A 20,085-nucleotide genomic window follows, 5' to 3' on the forward strand; every position below is an offset into this window, starting at 1 on the left:
GACTGGAGTACTGATGCTGAAAATTCTGCTTTGCCATTACAAGAATAAATTACATTTTAAATTTGTATTAAAACAGAAAACAGTTAAGTTGTAACAACATTTCACAATATTACCGTTTTTACTGTATTTTTTATCAAATAAATGCAGCCTTGGTGCTTGGTAGTGTACAGTGGAGCAAATAGACAATGGACACTAAGGTAAAACCCCAAACATGTTAAACAAAAGAGATGGGCAGGTAAACTGGATCCCCTACCATTAGCACAGCCTTTAAGGCGAACTCCTCTGACTGGTGCCCTCTGCAGGTCAGCCTTCACCCTGGCCTTCAGACCGCCTGTTTCCTTCTGCATGGCACTCAGAGCATCGCTCACAGAGTTGACAACCTTCACCATGTTAATCTGGCTCTCGGACAGCAGCTGCAACATATACACAAACAAAAACTATTACACAGAAAGCATGAGCTGACGAGGAAACTGTCCAGTATAAAGTGCAGATTGATGTGGTTGATTAGCAGCTTATTATTATACAGTATACTTGAATATTTAAAAGGAAATAAAAATTCTGTCATAATTTACTTACCTAAACTTGTATGATTTTTTCCCCTTCTACTGAACACAAAATGAACAATGTGTGGACTAAAACTTTTCACTGAACCCTATTGACTAACATTAAATTTCAAAGTATCTTCTTTGGTGTTCCACAGAAGAAAGAAAGTCACATAGGTCTGGAATGACACATCACAGCACATTTTGGACCCATTCACTGATATTTAGTGTTTAGTATCCCAAAATAAGTTGATGTAAGGTCCCATTGCCCAAAAATATATCAGCCATTGTGGATAACATGCAGTCTCTTGAGATTCACTTTAGTGCCTTGGACAGCAAAATGTTCAATTATAGCTCTGCAGCACAACAGAAAACAATTCTTGTGCCAAGTGTAGATCTGTTTGATGGCTTTAACTTATGGGAACACACTATGGGCTTATTTCCTGGCTGGACATATAGAAAGCTTTGAACCATTGAAGCGAACTGTTCATTGTCCAGTGAAAATGAAAATCCCTTGTAGCCCATGAGAAGGCAAAATCTTTCTGGGAGACAGGTTCCATAAGACCAACTGTCATTTAGCTCAAATACTTGACATGCAATAGAGCTGTAAAGGTCTTTGTGCCAGATTTACAGTGTTATTTTCTGCTTGAGGCAGTAAGTTGAACCTGCTATAGCTTGTCTACCTAGAAATAAGACCATTGTGTGCCTTTCCTCCATAAACTTGAGATCTGACCCATTTTAGATGGAAAACCCTCAGTGTTCTTGTGAGCATGAGTGTGTGGTTGTGTCATTGTTTGTGAGGCACATTCAACATAATAAATGAGTGTCCTGTTCTCGCCTGCAGCTCAACAATGTGTCCTGTACATTGATCTTTAAAGGACACCTACACATTTGAGCAGGGCACACACTGTCTATATGTGCTGTAACAGATGAGTTATGAATATAATCTATGAAACTTTACTACATCTCACAAGTTTTATCCTCTCTGTACATGGATTTTAGGCAGAGTTCTGAAGGAATGAGAACAGTATCAGTACGGTAAGGTATGGACTCAACATGGTCAGAAGCATTCTGTAAGGTTTAAATTATAGCGTATGTATGAGAGATAAATGATTTGACATATTGAAAAAGAAAAATCCTGTAGTAATTTAGTATTTTTTTTCCCCAAACAAAATCAGAAATTAACAGTCACAAACCTAAATTCTGAATAATCCATGGAGTATCAAGACATTAAATATTATTATTAACAAAAAAAAACAAGAAAAAAAAAAAACATGGTGATTAAAGAAAATACTGGAAAACTACCAAAAAATAAATTAGTGTGCAAAAGTTTTGGTAATATTTTTTGTTTTTGAAATGAGTCTCTTAAGCAAAACTGAATTTTCAACATCATTACTTCAGTCCTCAGTGTCACATGATCCTTCAGAAATCAATATGCGGATTTGGTGCCCAATAAACATTTCTTATTATTATCAATGTTGAAAACAGTTGTGTTGCTTATATTTTGGTGGAAACTTACTTTTTTCAGCAATAGAAAGATCAAAAGAACAGCATTTATTTGAAATACGATTTTTTTAATATTATAAATGTCTTTACTGTCACTTTCGATCAATTTAATGCTTTTTTTCTGAGAAAAAAAAAAAAAAAGTACTGATCACAAACTTTTTAATAGTAATGTATGTAATTTACATTGCTGATGCTCACATACAAAATTTATGAATACATGGAATATCAAATAATTATTTTGAAGAAAAATATTCCAAAAATCATACTCCATTAGGGTGATTTAACCCCATTAATGAATTAAAAAATTAACCAAACACACGCTTTTGAATTCAATGAGTCCAATTCCTTTTTTGGGACAGGGAAACAGACAAGATCATTACTACAGTAATACACTGTACCACACCGAATGATGTTTTCTAGGACCCTTGACTATTAGCACACTGAACCCTACAGATCATGGTTGGTTTGACACCTTAAACACTCGTGCATGACGCAAACACACATGCTAGCGCACTGACAGTGTAATGCCCATAGGAAGTAACCTTTAGCTTCAGGGCTTTTCCGGGGTTATTTCAGCAAAATGTAACACTGAGATGATTGACAGTGCAGAATTACTTCCTTTAATTGCAGGGTGTAAATAGAATAGTCGCTGAAGCTAAAATGCCAGTAGAGCTGAAAGAGATTCACACAGAGCTCAACGCTTTCATTCCTCACCAGTATTTCTCACTTTTATAGGTGATGCTATTTACTCTCTAAGGTTTTAGCGGGAGGGGGAGGCCTATACTGTTCATGTGCGCATATCCTGCTGCTTTATGGAGCACATGTGCTAAAATGTTATCATGTGTAACCTGAAATCCTACCTCAGTGAACTATCAGAGCTGGTTTCATCACAAATTAACAATTAAACTGGCATTACAATTTAATACAGAACTGGGTTTTATCTATGACAAGGGAACTGTCTGTGTTTCATTTTTCATGTGAAGGGAGGTAATTACAGGTATAAGTACCCTTAATTAATGAGGTTTGATAAATTTGGGGATGACACATTTTTATGCTGTTTCTACGGTAACCGCACACCCGCCCCGTCTCTTTTTCTTTACTCTTCAGTTGCACTCAGTCTGTGCTGAGTGTTGCTTTCTGTGCTCCTTTCCAGATTTCACAAATCCAACTATTCATTCAAACTGTATCAAAGCTCAAAAATAAAAAAAATAAAAAAATAAAAATAAAAAGAGTATAAAAACAGAAAGACCCCTCACATTTACACACACACTCTTACACACACAAACACAGGTCAGCACTGCTGTCTAAAAGTCATCAGAAAACGGAGGATTATTTTCTATTCAGGGGGGATTTTGCTAACGCTTTTCACTGTCGCACAGGTGTTTGGTTGTGATAAACAACTCTCTTTCACTCCTGCCCGCTGTGTGTGTTTGTCCACGTGTGTGTGAGTGTGTTTGACAGATTTGGTGTGTAGGAGCTTGTCAGTAACTCGTGGTTAGAGAGAGATGGTGTTAATCCTAAACCTTAAGTCTTCGTAATTCAGATTAAAGTCAGGCTTTAACGTGGTGGTAATTCACTTAACACAGAAAAACAGGCGGCATCTGCTGTTCCCCAGCCCTGAAACTGAAGTCTATAGAATGCAGCCGTTGCCATCTTGTGTATCAATGTCCTCATATCAGCTTTCTCGGTCCTCAGCTGGCAATAACACAATGTATGTGACTATAACACTAGCATAATGCAGTCGGAGTACAATATCTTACAGGATGCAAGAGTGAAAGTCAACACACTTATAAAATACCCTGGAGTAGCAGAAAATCCTACCTATAAAGAACCCTGCAGGACAAAGAAATTACAATATATTGAAAATAAACAATCAGTGGCATTCTGACACATAGTGGACCTTGAAACCAAATAAAGGTGTCTTACACAGCAGCGTAAATACTGCTCTGAGTAAATTCTGTGATGACACAATGCCGCATAAAAGCCTAAAATACATTATGCAACTCAGCCCCTAGTATCAAATGTTGCTTTGCTTCTGTGTATTGAAATGCAGCATCAGAGCAGCCTTAAACCATGCATTGTCATAATGCGGTATTTATTTAATCATATTTTTATGTAAACTTTTGTTTTTTAATTATCATTTCATGTTTCTATGTTCATAATTGTATTGCATTAGACTGCTAATATAAATTAAATGTTATATACACATTTCATGCATTCCCCATAAATATTGTATGTGAGGCTTTAGCAATGCACTAGCATTCAAAAGTTTAGGGTCAGCCAGATTTTGTTAAAAAAATGAATACATTAAATTGATCAAAAGTGACAAAGGGCCCTATTTTAACGATCTAAGCTCATGGTCTAAAGCACACGGCGCAAGTGCACTTAGGGCGTGTCCGAATCCACTTTTGCTAGTTTAACGATGGGAAAAATGGTCAGCGCGCCAGGCGCATGGTCTAAAAGGGTTGTCCCTATTCTCTTAATGAGTAATGGGTGTGTTTTGGGCATAACGTGAAATAAATCAATCAGAGTCTAATCTCCCATTCTCTTTAAAAGCCAGTTGCGCTCGCGCCATGGTGGTTTTGCTATTTACACGGCGGAATTTGCAAGCAGAAAAATCTATGGACCATCTATGGGACAAGCCGGATTCCACCAAAACATTTTTATCTATTTTATCTACAACATTTTTATCTATAACATTTTTTCTTTTTAATATTTGGCATGTTTGTGTGCCCTGTGTGTGTAATAAGCAGAGTGTACACGCGTTGTGCACCTGCATATAGGTGCATATTACTATTGCGCTCTTTAAATAACAAAACAAATATTGCACCATTGACTTTAGACCAGATTTCAGTTGGTAAATGGCGCCTACAATGCCTGAACACACCTCGTTTTCAGACCAGCACGCCCATGGGCGCACAAATGGGTGCAAATGCATTTGCTATTTAAACAATGTGGCGCAGGATGTGAAAATGATAACTTCGTCGGGCTGAAACTAGCAAAAAACACTTGTGTCGCGCTTGTCGCCGCATTGCGCCGGGTGTGTGAAAGGGCCCAATATCTAAAAATTTCCATTTCAAATAAATGCTGTTCTTTCTATTCAAAGAATCCTGAAAAAAAAAAAAAATCATGTTTCAACAAAAATACTAAAGTGGTTTTAGGAAGTATTTAAGTTTTCAACATTAATAATGATAAGAAATGTTTCTTAACACCAAATCAGCATATTAGAAAGATTTCTGAAGATCATGTGACACTGAAGACTGTTTTTACTGTATTTTTGTTCACATAAATTGATGAGCAAAAACATTAAAACATTTGACACCAAACATTTGAATGGTAGTGTAGATCATAAATAAATTAAAATCAATAATGATAAACAAACCAACCAAACAAATAATCTTCATACAGACAATTGATTGTTTCAAGTCTTTCTGATGGCTCTATATTCATAATTTCATATTTAAAATATTAATTTGAAAACATTATTTCTACTGTACATGTCACCTCTGTACAGCATTAAATGTAAATGCACTGTTCCATCATGGTATACATGACTCTTCATATGCAGCTTATGTGCCACCTATGCACTGTAAAGATGGCAGACGAGATAAACCGATGGATGGGCAGACTAAATGTTCAGTTTCTGATACACAAGGGCAATTCCAGTGAACATTTATCTCCATTACTAACTTTTAGATTTCAAACTGGCTGGTGATGGTGATAAACAGCTTCCAGTGGGTCTCACATTGATGAGAAAAGCATTTTGCAAATGAGCCACGGTTTGAAACAGCATAAAGTGTGAGAACAAACCAGCGGGGTGGCAATTGAACTGAGGTTCAGACTCCGGGAAACACACCAAGTGTTAACGCAGCATTATTCTCCCTAAAACGTCATTTATTATGGATCCTGTCCATTTCCCAGAAGTTCAATGGTTTGACAAAAGCTACTGCTGAGCTGAAGACACACCTGCTTCTCAGTGCAGTTCTGCTCATGTGGAGACTGTATTGTAACCGTGATTTCCGATGCCTTATGGTGGACCAATTTTCTCAGTTATTGCACCTATAATATAATTTCTTTTGACATAAAAAGTAAATTTGTCACTTTTGTAAAGAGCTGCTATACTACAATTAAAGCTACTTTTCACATATTAATTGATTTGACAACCTATTTACACTTTCAAATAGGGCTGCACGATATTGAAGAAAAAAAATGCGATATGCAATAACTTGTTAAATAATGTAAGTTTCATTTTAACATCGTTTATTTAACAACAGAAATGGAATAATCAAATGTAAAATTAAAACGCTGCTTCATCTTCACGGTATGTATTAAATATACACTGATTCTTATTAAAGCTACAAAAGTTATTCAGTCAAGAGGCAGTGAGTGATTTTCTCCTTGTCTTTTGTTGTTAGATTAATTTTAAGGACACAGACGGAAGCAGGTTTATTAGGCTGCTGTCACTTTAAGAGCTGCACAGATCTAATATATTGTTACACACACACTTTCTCAACTGTTAACTCTACTTAAGACATAACTGAGTGTGTTTATGTGAATACTCACCAAGATGGGCATTTTGACAATTTTGTGTGTATTTGGACATATAATCTGCAGAAGAGAACTAAAATCGGGATTACACGCTGTCCGAAAGTTGGCTTTCTGTGCGCGTGAGTACTTTGCATATTGTGCCTAATAACATATGTCACAAGTATGTATCCAGTCTATTCTCTGCTGTCTGCATCAACCTAAAACTTAGACTTTTCGTAATCTTTCAAAGTATTAAAATTATTCAGTTATCGTAAGTCATTGCAATTTGCCTATCGTGAAATGTACATTTGCGAAATTTCTATAATTTTTATATATATATTGTGCAGCCCTACTTTCAAAAATTCATTTATCACACTGAAGGACCATTTAAAATGAACTAGGGAAGACAAAAAAGTGATTAAGTGAATAACTCAGGAAGGCAATAAGATAGGAGAAAAATTATTTTGGTGATGCTCTCCTATATGTGAGCTGCATCTGGTTCAAATTTTGTGGTGATAGCATAAAGTATAGTTTAATAAAGTGTTATTCATTTTTTCGCAGCCAGATGGCGCTCACGGGCGGTAAACTCCGGTTTAGAGGCACTTCTCAGCACTCGTTAGGAGTTTTTCAAAATGATTAGATGCATTAAAAAGCTGAGTTTCTAAGCTTTAAAATGATATCTATTTTGTGTTATTCCACGTTGGAAAACGAACATGGATGGTTCAGGGAACATTAGATACACACTGCATACCGGAAAGATGAGAGACATGTTTTTAGCCAAGTATGTTACGTCATTCCGTGAGTAATATCTTGTGATCAATGCAATATATTATGTTGATTTTGGGTTCATTTTAATTGTGAGAATCTGCTTTAAATAATGATGTGCCATTTTTCATGAAGTTATGAGCACGTGAAATCTACATATTTGTAGTCGGTTAGCGGCCGTGCTGTTTTTGTTGTAAACGCATAATACTCAAACAGGAGCATGTGGGAGGCTTCATCTGAACAAGTAAAGTCTCTGGTTTTGTATGCAAAGAGAATTTTTGTGCTACCTATATGGGTTCAGTTTTTATTGGCTCTTAAAGAGAGACCATCCGGTCTTAAAGGGTTAAAAATGGTGACCTAACGGGAACAAAGATATTAGGGCTGTCACTAACGATTATTTTGGCAATCGAGTAATCGATTATTCTGACGATTATCTGTTCGATTATTCTGATTCTCCCCCCTCCGGGCACGGGCGCTGAGCCAGAGACGGATGCACTCAGTGCTTGGCATTTATCACAACTTCAATCACATAATGTTTATTTTAGGTTTCAGACAGTTACTAGTAACAATCCCTAGTAACAATACATTTAGAGTTTGTAAAATATAAACAGATGTCTAAGGACGCTGCAATAATAATCCTTTCCATTATAATTACACAATGCGTTATATTCATATCAGATACATAATGTGAGTAAGGCAAGCAACTATAAAGTTTACCCTGCTCTTCTCCCTATACACTGGACACTTACATCCATCTGTGTATTTCAAAAGAAGTGGATGAATTCACGTGTTGTAAATCCGACAGATCTGATTCTCTGAACTGCGGCATAAACAAACATGGTGGTGCATATAGCTCAACTACTAACGCAATCATTATAAAACAAAACACTTTAAAATACATATATAATAGCAATAACACAATAATAATTGATTCAAGTAAAGCAAGTAATCATATGGTTTTATATTGAACAAAACTGCCAAAATACATAATGTATTGTACAATATTACTAATATTCTTTATGTATTATAGCAAATGCCTGCAAAGGGCGCCAGCGGCCTAACGATTGTTTATACACTTTCCAACGTGATCTAATCCTTGTTTAATATTGACTTACAACATTTATTTCAAATCTCCACTTAATCTTTAATTTTTGGCCATTTCTGTACAACAGAAAGGCTACAACCACTGTAATTTCTTGAACAAGAACATGTGGACTTAAACGAGGGCTTAAACTATCATTTTGAAATCGTGATGAGCAGTTAGCACATTTCACTAAGTTGAAACATACAGTACTGATGTATTCTCCTGCGTTTGCACAGGTTTAAAGATGACTTACCTTACAAATCTGATTAAATGCCGCACATTGCGTTTCCAGATGAACATTAAATGCAATCCAAACTCACAGCATATGCAAAGATGGAGTTTGAGACACGCCATGACAATTCATGTGGATGACAATTCATGATGACAATTCATGTGGAGCAGAATTTACTGTGAATGGAGCTGCGTAGATAACCTAGTACACACATGTAAATAATTACAGTGCATATACTGTATATTAAACCTGCAGCAAATACATTTATTTAATTGAATCGCAGACTTTATAAATTCACAATAGCATTATGCTTTATAATGATTTTTAAATGGGATTAATATCGTGCAGCCTTAGAAAACGGTCTAATAATGTGTTTCATTGATTCTCGTCCGTGGAAAGCGCCACTTCCAGTATTTTGCCATTTACTCGACACGGGCAAATTGAAATCGAGGATTTTTTAAAATCGAATACTCGAATTTAATCGAGGAATCGTGACAAGAGATACACTTTTTTAAAAACATTAAAAATCTTTTGAAAAAAAAAAAAAAAAAAAACATGAACACACTGTCAACTACCCACATTCATGTATCTTTCTGTTATATGTAGCTGAAGATGCAGCTGTTTTACATACATATGTGTGTATCTGCATGCCATTACCTGTATAAGTCTGCTCTGTTCAGTCTGCAGTGTGTTCAGGTCCTGTCCCAGGTTGCCTTGTCCTCGTCTGAGAGACTCATAGTCCATCTTCAGCTGGCCCGCATGGGCTGACAGCTTAGCAACTTCCTCTGCCAAGTTGACCAATAGCGCTCGATCCTGACCTTTGACGGACTTGAGATCCGTATCGTGGTCGGTGAGCGAGTGCAGCAAAGATGTCTGCACGCCTTCCAGCCGCAAGAAGTTACTGTTATAATCAGGGCAGTTGGGGTCGATGAAGATATTAATGCGTGATCCATCACCTCTCTCGACTGTCACCAACGCATTGGCTTCGTCCTGATTTGTGCTAATATGTGGCGGACCATCTGACATGGGGGGAGCCTGGTAGTGGTTCATAAGAAGAATGGTTCCCGTCACTGTGACTGCGAGCAGAACGGCCACGAAGAGCAAGATGGTACATAGCAGATAGCTACAACTCATCCTCTGCAGACAGAGACAGAAAAAAAGAGAGACAAAGAGTTAAAGCATCATAACATAATAATCATCATTATCATTTCGGCAGAACAGAAAGTGCTTTTTAAAGCCCGTCGGGGATAATACTGCAGTCTGAAACTACTGCAGGGAAGACATAGAAGGAGAGATGAAGGTGTTCCACACATTCCTCTCCTATGCTTTCACAATTTTCCATGAGAATCATCTGTTTATTCTAATAAAACTTGTTTCTTAGTTATATTGTTCCTCCTTTCTTGCAAACACACAAGCAACCCTCTCTTCCCTTCTCAGCTCTTCTCTGATTATATGAATCATATTGCTGAGAAAAGGGCTACATAAACGTAAGGATGTATTATTATTTGTATGAATAACAATCATATGCATAAGAATGAGCTTTATCATGTTCTTCATCTGAGAAATGCATCTCACAAATCTGAATCTTACAACCACACAGGCGTAGACACAATGTTGTCATGTTTTTGAGTGTGTGGTGTCACTGTGGATTATCTATTCATTCCATAGTGCTCCCGTAATAGGAAAAAATTAAACCAGTTTGATTTTACCATCCAAATAAAAGCGTTTATGTGTAGTCTGGACATGTGTGTGCAAGGATGCACTGGCAGTGTGGGTATGCTCTCTGTGTAAAATATGTTATTCCCTGAATAAGTGCGTACACATATGTTCTCTTTTTTTTCCTTCCTGTTCATAAATATGCAAAACAGCCATGCTGGCATTGGCCCATGCTGATGGGTGGTTAATGGCTTGCTTTACGATTTGGCTTTTATGATCAGCTCTGGGAAAATAAAAAAGATTTCAGGGAAGCACTTCAGTGAACAGTTTACTCAGAGACCAGAGATCCTCTCTCCTCCATCTCTGAAGGCTAGCGGAACATGTTGAGGCACTAGATGTGATAAGCTCCTAGTATGAATTAAACAGGATCAAACCACACTGAACTTGTTTAATACATTTTGTTATATACCTCAGCCTATCCTTCAAAGAATTACTTTGGAGACAGGTACATGGCTTTGGTATTCTGTTGTATTCTGTCTGTCTGTCTCTCTCTCTCTCTCTCTCTCTCTCTCTCACACACACACACACATAAGTTTGTTTTGCTATCTTAATGAGAACATTCCATAGACGTAATGGTTTTTATACTGTACAAACTGTACATTCTATCGCCCTACACTACTGTACACCTACTTAAACCTACCCATCACAGAAAACATTCTGCATTTTTACATTTTTAATAAAACGTTGTTTAGTATGTTTTTAAAGCTATTTTAAATATGAGGACCCAAGAAATGTCCTCATATTTCATGTTTATGTCGTAATACCAGTGTAATACCCATGTCATACAAATTTGTGTCCTCATAAATCACAAAAACGTGCGCACACACACACACATTGGGTTTCCATGTTTTATGTGAGCTTTTTTCTATAGACATAATGATTTTTACACTGTATAAACTGCATATTCTATAATTTACATGTATTCAAAAAAAAAATGTCATTAATTAATTAAATAATTACTGTATTTAAATTATAATTTAAACAGATTTAATTTACTTTAACACTTTACAATAAGGTTTCATTTGTTAACAGTTAATTACTTTAGTTAACATAAACTAAGAATTAACAATACTTATACAGCATTTATTAATCTTAGTTTTGACATTTACTAATACATTATTAACATCAAGGGCCACATTTACTAAACAGGGCAAATTAGCGTGAGAGTGCAATTCCAAAAAAGTGCCGATGGGAGTGGAAAGTTTTTCGTGTAATCTACTGACGACGTGCAAATTAAAGAACACAGACGCAGCCGGATAATTTCCATAAAGAACAATGCATTCTACCAAGAGCAGCGCAAACTTTCCAACACTTTCCAACAAATGTTTAAAATAAGAAATTAAAATGCCAGCATGAATGACAAGATATCAAACACTAGACATTATTTAATGTAGTTTTCCAGGTCCATCATAATTCTTTGATGTCTAATGCTTCATATTTATTCATGCCAACTGTCCATACTAAAGGACAAACGTTATTTTATTTAACAGGTGTGACTGATACACTTAAATTCTACATGAAATCCTATTGAACTCAATCCAGTGCCCCCTGGACACTTTCCTTTTGTGTTCGTTTCATCTAGATGAAAAACTGCTAAAACTCTCAAAAGATTGAAGGCAATATTGATGGTTGTACTATACAGTATGAGCCATTCAACCATCATTGTGAATGTTTTCTATTCCATGTTCTATCACTGATTCTCTCCAGCTGAGCCTCAGTAGATTGGTAGCTATTTTTGCTTGTAGTATTTTATTGAGTGAATATTACAACAACTTCAGAACTGAGCATCTCTCTGAGTCTCCCTCTCTTTGTCCTTTTTCCAGAACTCTCTCTCTCACACACAAATGCATACATGTGTTATTCTAAACACAAACAACATAAATAGGCATTTCTATGTGTGAGGTCTGTTTTCTTCCACACATTGGTGCATTCACTTGAATTTTAATTTTAACACCCAGATAGATGAAGGATGTTTTCTGCAAAAAAAAAGAAAAAGTGTTTTGCATAAAATATTCAGAATGCAACGACACTTCAGTGGATATGAGATAGATGAATCCATAAGAGGACTGACACACAGGGAAGAATATGATGGAATGTAGAATATAAGCCAAATGTGTGTGTGTGCGTGCAAGTCTTATATTGACTGATTGCTTATCAGTACAATCACAAACATGCAATTCTAAAAGACAGACGTGAAAAGATTACATATCAAATGCTAGGTGTAATATAGTAAAATCCTTTCCTTAAGCCCATCAATTTTCCAAAGGCAAGATTCAATCCTATCCAAAAAACTTCAATGACAAAACACAGGAGACGCGGGAAAAATACAACATAGCCAGGAAATTTACCTATGACATGGAACAAAGAACTGAGGAAACTAGATCTTAAATACACAGGGGCTGAATCCGAAATCGTCCCCTATACTCTCATTCACTATTCCCTACATTAGTTCACTAATACAGTTCATTTGAAGGACTGACTGAAAACGAGTAAGTGAATGTCATGGAAATGATGTATAAACCTTAGATAAACAATTTAATAATCAATTAAATATGAATTTATACCTGTATTATATTACGCTGTATGCGACCAGATGAGCGGTTTGTAAAATGAATGAATGGATGGATGATTCAGCTGCGGGCGCCATTTTCTGGCAAGACGCGGGAATTCGTTCAGCGCACGACTCTCACAGTGCATTATGGGTATTCTCCATTGAGCGACAAAAATTGCAGTGCATTGTGGGATTGAATGAGTGCACTTAATAATGTCCACTAAGGTTTCAGACACCACTAAAAATGGCAGTTCCCTCAAATAGTGCCCTATTTAAGGGTATAGGGGGCAATTTCGGACACAGGGAGGGAGTAATAATGAGGTAACTCAAGGAACAACAGGTGAATGTAATTAGTAACTATAGAAACAAACAAGGATCAAGAACACAGGCAAAGGGGCACGGGGAGAACTAAACTAAAACACACTGAAACTAAACAGAACCAAAGCATACACCTGACAACTACAATGACTGACACTGACACTGAATTGTGAACAAGCCTATCCATCATTTAAACTGATGTTTACAAGATACAGTGGGGTCAAAAAGTCTAAAAACATGAGTGAAAATGCAGTTTTTTTCTGTATTACAAACTATAGTTTTTGCTATTAGTGTCATAATGTTTCTTTGTTTAATTATTTATTTATTTATTGTATATTTCCAATTAATTTTAAAATGTAGACTTAGACATTTGGACCCCACTTTATATTCTCCAAAAGTTCCAGGAACTAATAATCTATCAAGCTTTAATGGTGTGAGAGATTGAAGCCCTTACCTTGGGCGGTGTTTGTCTGACTGTGTCTGAGTCTGACCAGCGGTGTTTGAGCTGAGAGGAGTTGGGCACACACTCACAGAATGTCTGCATCAAACAAACAAACATAAAACTAAATAAAGTGATGTTTCTCTTTGGCATTTGGTATGTGTGTGTACTGGTTTGGCTAAACTGGTTTGTCCAGATGTATTCACTAATATAGGGAACTATCATGACAACTGACTTCTACAAGGGTTGAGTTTAGTGGTAGGAGTTGGATTAGGACAAAAAAATAAAAAAAAGTTATAAAACAATGTAAGTCTATGAGATGTACTCACTATAGTCAAACCTGTGTGTGTGTGGCATGAGAATCATCCATTTGCTCTAATAATGCCCTTTTAGTAATATAGCTCCTCTTATCTTACAAACACATAAGGTCACATATACACTTTCATAAGCATCTCATCAGATTTCTTTTTTATGTCCCAGGCAATAACTGTGGACAATATTGCATTAGCTTTTCGCTATATGGTAACAAAATCAGATCACTGAGACATTAAGAAGGCCTGTCAGTGCTCTCTGTAATGCCGCTTTCAGAAGCTCCAGATGGTCCTGTTTTGCAATCACTCTTACAGATTTAGTGTGTTCAACCAAACAACTCAATGGTGCATGTTATTCCAAAGAAAAAAGAAATGGAAAAAAACTTTTTTTTTAGACTTTTTTTTTTTAGACTTTCTTATTTTTCAACCCCTCCCATCTAGCCATCTATAGAGAAAACATTCTTTGGTTAAAGCAATTCACAATGAATAAAATTCCTTTCCCCCCCTTATTGAATATCTATTTTTCTCACTGAAATACATTAAATTATAGATGTAAAATGGGTTGTGAATGTGGTTTTACCTTGACTTTACACTCAACACAAAATTACCCCAAAAATTCAATTCATCCATTAAATATTGTTTACAGAAAGGCACTGCATCAGAATAAATGTTAAAATACACAATTTCAAAACTACAGCCACAAGACATTATAGCTGTTAACATACTAGTGTCATAAAATCACTTACTAACCTTGTCTGAGTAGTTATCCAATCTTTCTGCTCCTCTCATGATCATGTATATTAAACACCCTGTAACTTTCACATGATACACGAATGGATACTGTCGGTTATGAAGAGCGAGACAGAGAGCGAGAGAGAGCAAGAGTGTTCCAGGCCTGCATGTAAGGTGTGCATAAGCTGACTACTTGTTAAGCTAATTTAGAGGTAGAAGCTTTACACACATTCCATCCTCGGTTTAAGACACATAATAAGCCTTGAATTACACCAGTCACCTGGGAGAGGAAGAAAGAAAGAGATAGAGGAAGCGATGAAACTGAGAGCCTGAAGAGATCAGACCACCCATACTGACTTTAGAGCATTCTGACAGCCAAAACTTTGTTTCAGTAGATACGAACAATAAGAGAAACAAAGAAACAGATAGAGAGAGAAAAAATGAGAGTGTTTTTTTTTTTTTTGTATTTTTGCAGTTTTCACCCAGTGGTAAAAATCATTATCAATAAGCAGGAATTTTTCAGTGGCAGGTTCTTTGTCCTATACAGGACGAGATTATTGGGATTAATTTTGTAAGAACTGTCTAGGAACAATATCATCTGTTGACAGAACATGCAAGTTTATCTGGCGGGAACAGGTGGCCAAATCTTTGGTTTTTATTTACGAATACTACATCAAGTACACAGTGTTAAAGTATTACAGTTTTAAAAGTAAATGATTTCACAGCAACACCTGAACTGCAGAAATAAGATTTGTGTTTGTCACTGTACCACCAAAAACAGCCTTGTGAACGGCTTTTCAGAGGTTTCCTATTAGCGTATTCATTTTCCATACAGACTCACATGAAATTCCACTTGATAAACCAAATCAATCTAATTTTACCATAGTGATATAATATGATGTATCTACTATTCATTAAGGATACATAAATTGATGGAAAATGTATCAAAAAGATTTCTATTTCAAATAAATGATACTCATTTGAACTTTCTATTCATCAAAGTATGCTAAAAATATTTTCACAAAAATATTAAGCAGCACACCTGTTCAACTTCAAGATTATATGACATTGAAGATAATTATTTTAAATAGTAATAATATTTAACAATATTACTGTTTTAATGTACTTTTGATTAAATACATTGCCTTGGTGAACATAAGAGACTTCTTTCAAAAACAGAATGCGTTTTAGAGTTTGGAAGATTAAGATAATATGTTTGTTGCAAAAATATATATTGGACTAATAAAATGTAATTGACTAATAACTCTTAAGTAATTACTCTTTATTAATTCCGTCCTGCCATTCCAATTCAACTGAAATTCAATCACAAATTGAAAGGAAAAATCTACTTCACCCAAAAATGAAAATTCTATCATCATTTACTCACATGTCCATTCTATATTTTTCCATACTATGTAAGTCAAAAGGGCCCATCAACTGTTTGGTTACCCATATTCTTCATAATATCTTTTTTTTTTTTAAGCAGAAAAAAGAAACTTGAGGGTGAGTAAATGATGACAGAATTTTCATTTTTGGGTGAACTATCCCTTTAAATGCCCAGCCCTGCTGTGTTCACACAATCTTAAAAAATGCACAACATGTTTATTAAAACGCGTTTGGGTCTTACAAATAAAACTGCCAACATTCCTTCTCCTTTCATACTGCCCGTCAAATCTCAGCTAGAGCTCCAGACAACAAACCACATCTCCCTACCTTTCCAATATCCATCTTTTGCATATGTCACACACACATAAAAAACTCAAAACTCAATACCGCTGCACACTAACCCATCTCACAACTTCAGTATCATTGTTGTTTTATAGTCATAGACACACCTTGAGGTTTCTAACAATCTCAACTAGGGCCATGACAAAGAGAAAAAATTGCACATTGCACAGATATCCCACGGTGAGGAAGACGAATGGATTTTTCAACCTCGTGTATGTATCTCCACTCATACATAGGAGAGTTTCCTGTGAATAATGCATGTAATAACATAAGAATCAATACCATCTGACCACAAAGATGAACTCTCTATCACTCGCTTTCTCTTTCTATCTCTCTTCTCAATTTCATTTGCTCTGGCTTACCCTTCCTTCCTCTATTCTCTCTCTGTACTCTCACCTGCATAGTCCAAGTTAAAAACTAGAACGGTTTTGCCTACATGGACCCCAACGGAATAGTAAAACCTGAAACCGTGCACCTACATTGTACGGTCCACATGAGGAAAACAGCTTATTAAACATACTAAATAATGTTTTAATTAAACTCTAAACATGCACATAGACCTTTGTGTGAGGGTTATATTTAAGGTTAGGGGATAGAAAATATTATTAGCTTAGTATAAAAATAGAAGTCAATGGAAAGTCTCCACCACGCTAGAAAAACAAACATGTGTATGTGTGCGGATGTGTGCTCCTTCAACTCTAATCCACCCCAAATGCTATCGGGTGTGAAGTGATGCCCATTACAAATATGAGATAGAAGGGCGAGCCAAGGACAGCATACACAAACACATACACAAAGATCCACCACTGAGACACTGGGGGGCAATCGAGGCCACAGGCATGTGTGAACTGATGCTATCTGAGGGGAAGAAATGGGTCTTGAAGCATAAATGGGTAAACTGGATTGTCCTAGTTTTCTCTTGCACTCAATAAGATTTATTTACTTCAAAACCAAAAGAGAAACTTCAATCCATTATAGGGACATACTCAAAGGGACTCTATTCAAAAGCCTGTGGATTTTGGATCAATGCAGGGCATAGTTCTATTCATACAAGATGCTGTTATTGAAAATATGTAAGAAACTATTGACAAACTGTAAACACCATGAACACAGCGGGAGAAATAGGAATTACAGTTGTGTGTGAGATGCATTTTCTGTCTAAAGTTATGGTTCAAATAATGATCGCTTGATGTGGTTTCAAAATTGCGGTTAGCTTTGCGATCTTTAAACCGCTATGGGCTGATTTCTGCTGCAATCATTGAATGACAGGTGGCCTCAAGCTGAACTGAGAGACCTAGACACCTGCATTCCAGTCCACTGAGATACCAATGAGTTCATGCTAGGTAAATGAGGTCATGATAAGTAAACTGATTTGGATTGCAGACACAGCTGATTATTGACTCGAGGTTTCCCCTTCTAGTCATATAGTTAAACAGATAGTTAAATACAATGTGGAAAATTGCAGAAACAGCAAGGACACAGTTTTCAATGAGACTGCAACAATACTTTCATATAAATAATAATATCAGTATAATAGTAATAATTGTACAGCTTTATATTTTATGATTTTAAAGGGACAAAACATGTAGCTCAAAATCATGTTAACATATTTGTATCAGTTTATTAATTATATATATTTAATAAAAATAAGTCACAAGCTGCATCCAAAATCACATACTGCCTGAGGAGGTATTACATTTGAATAAGATATGACCTCTCGACCATAAAAAGTATGTTCTATATAGTACACTGTAAACCCAAACAGTATAACTAACTTATAATGGAAAGTACCTTTTACTCAAAATGTGGCAAAAAGTTTAACTATGATTTTTGAGTTCATTCAACATCTACCAAATATTTAAGTTAACACTAAATATTTTTTTGAGTTTTTACAACTCCGCTAAAGGTTAGAGTTCAGGGAACTTGAAAAAATAGATTCAACCATAATCAAATATTTTAATGTCAAACATATGCCCTCTAGTGGCATTTTTTTACCAAAATGTGACGTCATTGATGAACATGCACTCAAGACGCTTTCCCTCCACACAGACACCCAGACGTTCGCAGGGCAGTTGGATTCGCCAACAGGTCAATTCAGGTCAAAGTCCAAATACATGCATTTTTATTTCGATATCTACAAAAATATGCAAGTATTCAGCTGTTTATAATAATGTTGCAGACTGGACTAATTATAGTTGGTATCGGCTACTCTCTCATCATCCGCCCACAGGTTAGGTTATCCACACTGTAAACCCTAACGCTCAAAATAATTAATTGGTTTGAGTAGGACAAACTTAAATTAAACAAATTAGTTCAGTCAAATTAACTTTTATGAGTATTTAGAACTTTCTTTTTCTTTCAAGTTCACAGAACTGATATATTTTATCTAAACTGAACTGTTTCATTGTTTTGAGTTTTATGAACGTATTTCTTTTAATTTAGACTAACTTAGGTTAAACTGAAACTTAAACTGGGCTATCTATTTCCCAGCATGCTTTACCCATGGTACTCGAAAGGGAGAGTAAATGCTAAAATTAAGTGTTATATAATGTTTTTTTGTGCAAGATTAATGTTAAGTGGGAGATTTAGTAGTGATTAATGTTTTGTTATGCTAATTTGGTTTGAGACCAAGCATGTTAAATGCTTTATATTGTACTCATTCAGCAAGCGTTATACCATGCTATTGTTAACATGTTAACAAATTAGCAAGTTAAAATTTTTTGAATTAGCTTGTTACAGCTAATTAATTTTACACTAATAAAAATGTTTACATTGGGGTTACAAGATAATTTTAAGTTAAATGTATGAGTGTATTCAACCATTTCAAGTTTAGAACAATTAAAATGTATGAGTAGTACAAAATAAAAATCTGCCAGTTCTGTTAACTTAAACTTTGATTTTCTTAACTTAAAAATTGAGGCAACTGATTGCCTCAATTTTTTTTGAGTTTTGCCAACTTATTCGGGTTTACAGTGTACTTAAAACTTTGAGTTGCATTAAATTAAGATGAACAAAATGCTAAACATATATTTTGATTTAAATTAATGTTTATTTGTAATTTACAGTTATTCAAAAAAAAAAAAAAAAAAACTAGCTATGCTTACTGATGATATTTAAGTTTGCAAACTTAAGAAAATAGAGGCTATCAGTTGCCTCAAATTTTTTGAGTTAGTAGAACTTATCCGGGTTTACAGTGCATGAATGTATGTAGTATGAATGAAATCTGGTTATATTTTTTTGTTGAATTTATGTTTTTTTTTTTTTTAAAAAAGACGCTGCAGAGTGTGATGTCATATCACGACTGTTGAAGTGTCTGTAGAAATTTTGTGTGCTCAAAGTCTAGTGTAATCGCAGTGGCTTAAGTGATGAAAATCTCCATTTTTGGGCGAACTAACCCTTTAATTCTGAGACTGGGATGACAAAATTACACAAACTTTTTGCTTAGAACTTATTTTTGCCAAAAATGTCTAAAGCAAATGTCTGGACAAACAATGTCTTTCAATGTATGGACAAACATTTGTTTTGCAGTTCAAACAGGGTTTCATTTGTTGTAGACAGCACCTGGTAACATTATGTGCTTTGACGTACTTGTGTGCATGTGACCCGTGTTCAAGTCTGACTCGGTTCATTTTCT

At 35.6% G+C, this 20,085-nt stretch overlaps 1 protein-coding gene across 2 annotated transcripts in view; it reads right to left on the minus strand.

Moving 5' to 3' along the window:
- Positions 1-20,085, minus strand: part of fibcd1b (fibrinogen C domain containing 1b) — an 88,040-nt gene that overhangs the window by 49,666 nt on the left and 18,289 nt on the right. Inside the window, exons 2-4 of one of the 2 annotated variants that reach the window (XM_051895431.1) lie at positions 13,696-13,779; positions 9,314-9,793; positions 254-413 (exon numbers count right to left, since the gene is read on the minus strand). In XM_051895431.1, coding sequence (XP_051751391.1) covers positions 254-413; positions 9,314-9,793; positions 13,696-13,779 — 724 coding nt within the window. The remainder of the gene's footprint in view (positions 1-253; positions 414-9,313; positions 9,794-13,695; positions 13,780-20,085) is intronic. The other variant, XM_051895433.1, reaches the window with a different exon arrangement.

This window comes from Ctenopharyngodon idella, chromosome 5 (assembly GCF_019924925.1).
Source record: "Ctenopharyngodon idella isolate HZGC_01 chromosome 5, HZGC01, whole genome shotgun sequence".
In the NCBI taxonomy this organism is placed as follows: Eukaryota; Metazoa; Chordata; class Actinopteri; order Cypriniformes; family Xenocyprididae; genus Ctenopharyngodon; species Ctenopharyngodon idella.